Source organism: Orycteropus afer, unplaced genomic scaffold, assembly GCF_000298275.1.
Source record: "Orycteropus afer afer isolate SDZICR_OR568_19922 unplaced genomic scaffold, OryAfe1.0 scaffold00056, whole genome shotgun sequence".
Classification (NCBI taxonomy): domain Eukaryota; kingdom Metazoa; phylum Chordata; class Mammalia; order Tubulidentata; family Orycteropodidae; genus Orycteropus; species Orycteropus afer.
In genome coordinates this window covers 2,330,170-2,340,021 of record NW_006921643.1, presented here as the reverse complement: position 1 = coordinate 2,340,021, position 9,852 = coordinate 2,330,170, and the positions used below count along the sequence as shown (strand labels likewise).

General features: G+C 37.2%; 1 protein-coding gene across 1 annotated transcript in view; it reads right to left on the bottom strand.

Moving 5' to 3' along the window:
* Positions 1 to 9,852, bottom strand: part of PKD2L2 (polycystin 2 like 2, transient receptor potential cation channel) — a 66,429-nt gene that overhangs the window by 46,120 nt on the left and 10,457 nt on the right. Inside the window, exon 5 of the mRNA XM_007938940.1 lies at positions 3,713 to 3,934. Coding sequence (XP_007937131.1) covers positions 3,713 to 3,934 — 222 coding nt within the window. The remainder of the gene's footprint in view (positions 1 to 3,712; positions 3,935 to 9,852) is intronic.

Genomic DNA, 9,852 nt, shown 5'->3' with positions numbered 1-9,852 from the left:
AATATCATTGATATCACATGCAAGTAAAATCTTACTGAAGATAATTAAAAAATGGTTGCAGCAGTATATTGACAGAACACTTCCAGAAATGCAAGCTGGACTCAGAAGAGGAAATGGAATGAGGGATATCATAGCTGATGTCAGATGGATCTTGGCTGAAAGCAAAGAATACCAGAAAGATGTTTACTTATGTTTTATTGATTATGCAAAGGCATTTGATTGTGTAGATCATTACAAATTGAGGATAACATTGAGAAGAATGGAAATTCCAGAACCCTTAATTTTAACTCATGAGGAACCTGTACATAGACCAGGAGGCTGTCATTCAAACAGAACAAGGGAATACTGCATGGTTTAAAATCAGGAAGGGAATGCATCAGGGTTGTATCCTTTCACCATACTTATTCAATCTGTTTGCTGAGCAAATAATCTGAGAAGCTGGACTATATGAAGAAGAGAGTGGCTCCAGGATTGGAGGAAACTCATTAACAACCTGAGATATACAGACGTCACAACTTTGCTTGCTGAAAGTGAGGACGACTTGGAGCACTTACTGATAAAGATTAAATACTACAGTCTGAAGTATGGATTACACCTTAGTATAAAGAAAACAAAAATCCTCACAACTGGACCAGTAAGCAGCATCATGATAGATGGAGAAAAGATGGAAGTTGTCAAAGACTTCGTATTACTTGGTTTTACAATCAATGCCAATGGAAGTAGCAGTCAAGACATCAAAAGACATATTGCATTGGGCAAATCTTTTGCAAAAAAAAACCTCTTTCAAGTGCTGAAGAGCAAAGGTATCTCCTTGAAGATTAAGGTGCACCTAACTCAAGCCATGGTATTTTCAATCGCCTCATGTGTATGTGAGAACTGGACAATAAATAAGGAAGACCAAAGAAGAGTTAATGCTTTTGAGTTGTGGTAGTGACGAAGAATGCTGAAAGTACTGGGGACTGCTCAAAGAACTAACAAGTCTGATCTGCAAGAAGTGCAGCCAGCATGCTCCCTGAAAGTGAGAATAGCCAGACTTTGTCTCACCTACTTTGGTCATGTTGTCAGAAGGGATCATTCTCTGGAGAAGGATGTCATGCTTGGTAAAGTGGAGGGTCAGTGAAAGAGGGGAAGGCCCTCAACAAGATGGAATAACATGATGGCTGCAGTGATGGGCTCAGGTATAGTAGGGATTGTGAGGCTGGCACGGGACCAGGCAGTATTTTGTTCTGTTGTACATAAGGTTGCTATGAGTTGGAGACAACTCAACGGCACAGAACAACAACAACAACAACAGGGTAGGCATGTGATTTAACGTAAGTCAATCACACTAAGGAAGAAAAGTCTTTCTCTTTATTTTTTATTGAGATTTTGGTGAAAGGTAACAAATTCATTTTCCATACAGTTCATACACATTTTGTTTCATGATATTGACTGCAATTCCCCACAGTGTAACAGCTCTCTTCCCACTTCCTCGCTGTAGTTACCTCTTCCCTGTGTCTTTCTTTCCTATGCATACCTGCCTCCTGAGCTATCTCCCAGTGCAAACCCTGCCCTTCTGTTATTCCATGATTGATCGCTCTAAGGGGTGTCTCTACCTGATGTAAATGTTCACCCTATATGCTTACCTGTCTAATGTTTGGCTGGAAGCCTCAGGTGTGAGTTCAATTCCAGGCCTGAAAGGTAACTAGGAGCCATAGTCTCAGGGGTTTCACCAGGCTCTATCAGACCAGTAATCCTGGTCTTTTTTACAATTCTGAGTTTTGTTCCACATTTTTCTCTTACTCTATCCAGGATCTCCTGCACTGACCCCTTTCCAAGTAAGTGGTTGACAGTGGTAGCTGGGCACCATCTAGTTCTTCTGGTCTCATGGTCATATAGGCTGAGGATCACATGGTTCACTAGGCCCTTGGACTAATTGTTTCCATGTGTCTTTGGTTTTCTTCATTCTTCTTTGTTCTGGATGAGGAGAGATCAATTGTTGGATCTAGATGGCTGATTGCAAGCTTTTAAGACCCCAGTGGCTACTCACCAAAGTAGGATGTGGAACAATGTTTTTACACAGCATGTTATGCTAATTGAGCTTGATGTCCCCCGTGACCATGGCTCCGAGTCCACACTTCCAATAACTTGCTCCATCAGGGTGATTGGCTGTGGCTAAGAAGCTATCATAAGTTTGCCTCCTTTTAGTTCAACTGATAGGGACATTCTTACAGCACATTACAAATAACATATGTAAAAATATCATCTGCCAACCTTATATATGGTCATGAGTATATTCCCTTTTGCCTAGACATACCTGATGATTCAACCTTTCTACTTATGTATCTATCCATAGATTATTAAAACTCTTTCTCTTTGGCTGTCATGCTCTCCTTACAGATATCAAAGACATAGAGCCCTAGTTGCTGCTCATTCACAACCATTTTGAGTAAGATTAAGACATGGCTGAGACAAATGAGGCAAAAGATAATGCCATTTGAAAGAAATGGAGCTAGAGCTGTGTACTTATTGCAAAAGGAATTGTTGTCTCTGGAATTGCTGCTATGTGACAATAATAAATTTATTATTTAAGCTAGTTTAATTTGGGGTTTTCTGTTACAGCAAAAACATCCTAATTCAAAGAGAAAGGGTTGAGACATGTTAGGCCTTATACAATTAGCTTTGCTAGATAACAAACCATCCTCAAATGCAGCGGTTACAACAGACATTTCTTATGGTTGCTGAGTTCAGCTTATCCAGCTGGGCTTGACTGAACTCAGTTAATCTCGCTAATATGTATGTCCTTTGGCTGGACCTACTCATGTGTCTTTGAATTGGCTTTGTTCTACCGGATTCTCACCCTCCTCTTGGGTCCAAAAGTTTGGCCCAGGTGCAAGAGAGCAAATTCTAATGTGCAAACATATTTCAAGCTTCCGCTTGCATCATATCACTAATATCCCATTGGCTAAAGCAAGTCACATGGTTGAGCCCAGCATCAAGGGTTGGGGCAGTGCACCCTGTCCTTGATAGCAGGACTCTCAGAAGTTACATGACAAAAATATGATGAATTGGGGCTATTTTTGCAATATACCACAGGTTGTAATCATTTCTGGAGTACTGGCTACTATTGTTTGAAATTTAAATTGTTCATTCTTTTGCTTTTTTTTAAATTGCTCATTCTTGAAACAAAATTAATAACTTAAGAAGCCCATTCTGAAGAAATCATCAAGACTGTTAGATCTCTTCAATTCTTAATGTCCAGAATGACAAAAGACTACAAATTCTTAATATAAAATTAACATATTGTATATATGTTCCTGAATATAGTCTGAAATATTAAACAATAAATATGATGTTGCTTTACCTTTTTCATTATTGGCAGTAGAACTACATTTTATTTATTTTAAAGGGTCTGATTTTAATCTCAGTGCAAGTATGCACAAACTGAAAACCCTAATCAGGGTTCTGGATGTTTTTTAAATTCAGTATACTAATAAAGCAAGTCCCTGGGTGGTGCAAATGGTTAACTTGCTTAGCTGTTAACTGAAAGGCCAGAGATTTGAGTCTACCCAGAGGTGCTTGGAAAGAAAAGCCTGGTGATCTACTTCCAAAAAATCATCCACTGAAAACTCTGTGGAGCACAGTCCTACTCTGACACACATGGGGGTGCCATGAGTTGGAATCAACTTGTTGGCAACAGGTTATACTAATAAAGAGGTTTTGAGTCACTCACCTGATGATGCAAAACAGATTTACATTAGCATTGTATAATGAAAAATCAATAAAAATAACTCTGGTTGCTCTTGTGATCCAGCTGTGCAGTCGAAGGTCAATGAATTTGTCTTTGGTTTCATATTTTGATTTTGATAAAGTAAAAATATATCCCCCATTTCCATACACACCAACAAATCCCCAGTGCCATGGGGAGTTGGAATTAGAAGTAGAGTACTTCCATCTGCCAGACATAAAAAGAATAATGGAGAGATGAGACAGCCAGACTAAGAAGTACTCTAAGAATCTAAAACTAACCTTTGGTTCAAAAGTTGCAGTTAAAAAAAAAAAAGTAATAAATTCATGGATATTTTGATAATTTTGAAGCAAGGCATTAAGGATTAAGATTTAAAATGTTTTCATTTTTCAGTGCTTAATGTGGGCAACAAATTACACTAGGTCCTATGAGAAAATATTTTGTAAAAATCCATCTTTTGCCACAAGGAATTTAAAATCTAGAAAATGGTGACTGATTTATCTATTATTAACATAGTGCCTCTCTTGAGATGTTTAATCTTTGAGTAGGACAAGAGTATCAAGAGTTTTGATGCAGAAATAATTATATCAGTATGGAAAAAAAAGTTGCATCATAGTCTGTCTTCTAATGGTCACATATCACTAATACATGTTCAGTAAATAAAAACTTTGCTACAGTGTCTGTATCGTTATGACTTTTTATTTTAAAGAAAGTACATGAATCAAAGTAAAATATATATAAATAAATTTTATTTCCCTTGCTTCTACTTTTAATTATGGGATCTCAAAAAAGGAAAGCCTTGATTCCTCATTTCAGTCACCATTTAGTTGCCTGAAAATACATTGGAAAGATGATTTAAAAATGCACTGATTAAACTCACTTTTATATTAATAAGATAATGTTTGTTTTCAGCCGGGAAGAAAACAATGACACCAGTAATGACTATTACAGACAATACTATAGTTGTGTTTTTGAGTGTTTTCCACATACGATTGTTTGATTGAAACTGGAAAATTTGTTACAACAACCCTCTCCTAGCTTCCAATATTTTATAATGTTTATAACTAACAAATTTTATATTTCAAACAGACAAACAAGCACCCACTGACTCTTATTTTGATTATTAGGGAATGACAGGAATAACAATTTGAACTTAGAGATGGTAGACCTTGAAATGTTCTTTTTGACAATAAATGTGATGCCATTCTCCAATTTGTCATTTCTGGATAGAAGACACTATTACTGTCCAGTTCAAAATGGCCAATAACAAGATCTATCCTGAAATACAATAGTCAGTGATGGCATAATATCTATATATTTATAAGGGAGATCAGTTTATATGATTATTCAAATTTACACACCAACCACTAAAGCCAAAGTGAAGAAATTGAAGATTTTTTTTTACCAACTTCTGCAGTCTGAAATTGATACAATTAAGATGCATCGATAATTTGGATAAATTATCAATATCAGTATCAATAAAATTGATAATTGGAATGCAAAAGTCAGGAACAAAGAGGGATTGGTAGCTAGAAAATTTGGCCTTGGTGACAGAAATGATTTCAGAGCTTGCTTGATAGAATTTGCAAGATCAACAATTTTTTCATTACAAATACCTTCTTTCAACAACATAAATGGCAACTATACCCATGGACCTCACTGGATGGAATACACAGAAATTAAATCAACTATATCTGTGGAAAGAGATGATGGAGGAACTCAATGTCAGTTGGAAAAAAAAACAGGGACAAACTGCAACAGACCATCAATTGCTCACATGCAAGTTGAAGTTGAAGCTTAAGAAAATTAAAACAAGTCCACAAGAGCCAAAGAACAACCTTGGGTATATCCCACATGAATTTAGAGACCATCTCAAGAATAGATTTGACACACTAAACACTAATGACAAAAGACCAGATGAGTTGTAAGATTACATCAAGGACATCATACATAAAGAAAGCAAAAGGTCATTTACAAGACAGGAAAGAAAGAAAATACCTAAATGGATATCAGGAGAGACTCTGAAACTTGCTCTTGAATGTAGAATAGCTAAAGCAAAGGAAGAAATGACAGAAAAAGACCTGAATAGAAGATTTCAAAGGGCACTCCGAGTAGAGTATTATAAAGTATTATAATTAAATGTGCAAAGACCTGGAGTTAGAAAACCAAAATGGAAGAACATGCTTAGCATTTCTCAAACTGAAACATCTGAGGAAAAAAATAAAGCCTCAAGTTGCAATACTAAAGGATTCTATAGGCAAAACACTGAACAATGCAGGAAACATCAAAAGGAAATGGAAGGAATATACAGAGTCATTGTACTAAATAGAATTGGTCAATGGTGAGCCATTTCAGGAGGTGAAGATATTGAAGGAGGAAGTCCAAGCTGCCCTGAAGGCATTGGCAAAAACCAAAACAGAAGAGGTTGATGGATTACCAATTGAGATGTTTCAACAAACATGCAACACTGGAAGCACTCATTCAATTACGGCTAGAAATTTGGAAGTTAGCTACCTGGCCAACTGACTGGAGGAAATCCATATTTGTGCCTATTCTAAAGAAAAGTGATCCAACAGATGTGGAAATTATCAAATAACACACAAGTAATGTTTTGCTAAAGATAATTCAAAACAGGTTGCCTCAGTACATACACAGGGAATGGCCAGAAATTTAAGCTGGATTCAGAAGAGGACATGGAATGGGATAGATGTCAGATAGATCTGGCTGAAAGCAAAGAATACCAGAAAGATGTTTACCTGTGTTTTATTAACTATGCAAAGGCATTTGTGTGGATGATAACAAATTATGGATAACATTGCAAAAAATGGGAATTCCAGAACACTTCATTGTGCTCACATGGAACCTGCATATAGCAAAAAGTCAGTCATTTGAACAGAACAAAGGACTACTGAGTGGTTTAAAATCAGGAAAGGTGTATACCAGGGTTATATCCTTTCATCTCACTTCCTCAATCTGTATGCTGAGCAAATAATCCAAGAAGATGGATTATATGAAGAATGTGGCAACAGAATAGAAGGAAGGCTTATTAACAACTCGCAATGTGCAGATGACACAACCTTCCTTGCCGAAAGTGAAGAGGACTTGAAGCACTTATTGATGAAGATCAAAGAGTACAGTCTTCACTGTGGATTACACTCAACATAGAGGAAAAAAAAAAAAAAAAAAAAAATCCTCACAACTAGCCCAATAAGCAACATCATGATAAAGAGAGAAAAGATCAAAGTTGTTAAGGATTTCATTTTACTTGGATCCACAATCAATATCTATGGAAGCAGCAGTCAAGAATCAAACAATGTATTCCATTGGGCAGATATGCTGCAAAAGACCTCTTTAAAGTGACCTTGAAGACTAAGGTGTAACTGACCCAAACCATGGTATTTTCAATCACTTCATATGCATGTGAAAGCTGGATCATGAACAAGGAATATTTAAGAAAAATTGATGCATTTGAATTATGGTGGTGCCTAAGACTACTGCATACACCATGGAATGCCATAAGAACCAATAAATGTGTCTTGGAAGAAGTACAGCTAGAATGCTCCTTAGAGGTGAGGATGGCGAGACTTGTTTCTTGTACTTTGGACATGTTATTAGGAGGGACCAATCCCTGCAAAAGGACAATTCGCTTGGTAGAGGATCAGCAAAAAAGAGGAAGACCCTCAATGAGATGGATTGACACAGTACTGCAACAATGGGCTCAAATATAGGAATGATTGTGAGAATGGCACAGGACTAAGCACTATTTTGTTCTGTTGTACATAGGGTCACTGTGAGTTGGAACTGACTTGACGAGCACCTAACAACAACATCATCAACTGTGACTATACATGTGGGCCTCACCAGAGGGAATACATAGGAATCAAATCAACTACAGCGGTTGAAAGAGATGATGGAGAAGCTCACTATTATCAGTTAGAACAAGGCCAGGGGACAAGTGCAGAACAGGCCATCAATTGCTCATGTAAAAGTTCAAGTTGAAGCTGAGGAAAATTATAAGACCATAGGAGCCAAAGTACAACCTTGAGTATATTCCACCTGAATTTAGAGGCCATCTGAAGAACAGATTTGATGCATTGAACACCAATAACCAAAGACCAGTGAGTTGTGGGATGACTCCAAGGACAGCATACATGAACTAAGCAAAAGGTCATTAAAAAGAAAGGTAAGACAAAAATTGATGTCAGAAGAGATTCTGAAACTTTCTTTTGAACACAGAGTAGCTAAAGTGAACAGAAGAAATGAAGAAGTAAAAGAGCTGAACAGATTTCAAAGGGCTGCCTGAGAAGACAAATTAAAGTATGATAATGAATTGTGCAAACATCTGGAGTTAGAAAACCAAAAGGAAAGAACACATATTTCTGAAGCTGAAAGACCTGAAGAAAAAATTTAAGCCTTGAGTTGTAATATTGAAGGATTCTATTGGCAAAGTGTTGAATGATGCAGGAAATATCAAAAGAAGATGGAAGGAATACAGAGTCACTGTAGCAAAAAGAATTGGTTGACGTTCAACCATCAGGAGATAACATATGATCAATAACAATATAGAGATGGGTAAAACCCAAGGAGGGGTCGCTATGAGTCGGGGCCGACTCGACGGCACATAACAACAACAACAACAAAATAAACCAAACCCATAGTGTTAACTTTGGTATTTAAAACATGTCTGTTGTTGTTGTTATGTGCCGTCAAGTTGACCCTGACTCATAGCGACCCCTCCTTGGGTTTCCGAGGCAGTACCACTACGGAAGTAGATTGCCCAACCTTCCTTCCGAGGAGTGGCTAGTGGGTTTGAACCACCAGCCTTCTGGTTAGCAGTCAAGTGCCTTAGGCACTATGCTACCAGAGCTCCTAAAACATGTCTAGTAAAGAGAATTTAGAATATTAGAATATCTAATAGAGTAGTCTTTACTTTCCAATTTAAAATGTGTAATGGATCAATTAATCTCATAATTTTTTAGGTGGAGAGGGAAATAGTGAATATAGTATTATAATATTTAAGAGAATGTGTTACCATAATTATGGAATTAATTTATTAAATGTAAAAGAACTATACAACATTTTGGAAAGTTTTGATTTGGTGAGATAGCCGAAATCTCTAAAATTGGATTTTTAACTTATTAATTTAAAAAAAGTTAATTGTTTGTAAATACTTCTAAACATATCTCAAAGATCCTCTGTGAAGTGATTGTTAAAATATAGTAGAAATCAACTAACTAAAATTAAAAGCTTAGGGAAAAATTGGACTTAGCAAGTCAAGTATCAATTTAAAAACCAAATCAAACTGCAAAGTCTTTTCTGTGCACAAAAGTTGCCCTCAAGAACACTAAAAAGATCACAATGGAAAAATAAGTGAAAACAAAAAACAAAGCAATTATTAATCCTGAGAATACAGAGAAAGTTTTTCAAGAAAGGCAACGTGGTTGTCATTCATTTTATAATATAAACATTGTATAATTATTTAAAAAATATTATGATATATCTATATTGAAAGGCTAATATGAACAGTGTGTGGAGGGTGTGCATAAGATAGCTAAATGATAGATCACCTTCCATACCAGAAAGAGAATTATTGTTGTTGTTAGGTGCTGTCAAGTTGTCTCTGACCCATAGTGACTTCATGTACAGCAGAACAAAACACTGCCTGGTCCTGTGCCAGCCCCACGATCCTTACTAGACCCAAGCCCATCATTGCAGCCACTGTGCCAATCCATCTCGTTGAGAGCCTTCCCCTTTTTCGTTGTCCCTCCACTTGGTCAAGCATGATATCCTTCTCCAGGGAATGGTCCCTTCTTACATGACCAAAGTAGGTCAGATGAAATCCAGTCATTCTCGCTTCCAAGGGGCATTCTGGCTGCACTTCCTCCAGGGCAGATTTGTTAGTTCTTTGAGCAGTCCCCAGTACTTTCAGCATTCTTTGCCAATACCACATTAGCTCTTCTTCAGTCTTCCTTTTTCACTGTCCAGCTCTCACATGCATATGAGGCAACTGAAAATACCATGGCTTGTGTCAGTTGTTGTTGTTATGTGCCGTCGAGTCAGCCCCGACTCATAGCGACCCCTCCTTGGGTTTCCGAGGCAGTATCACTACGGAAGTAGGATTGCCC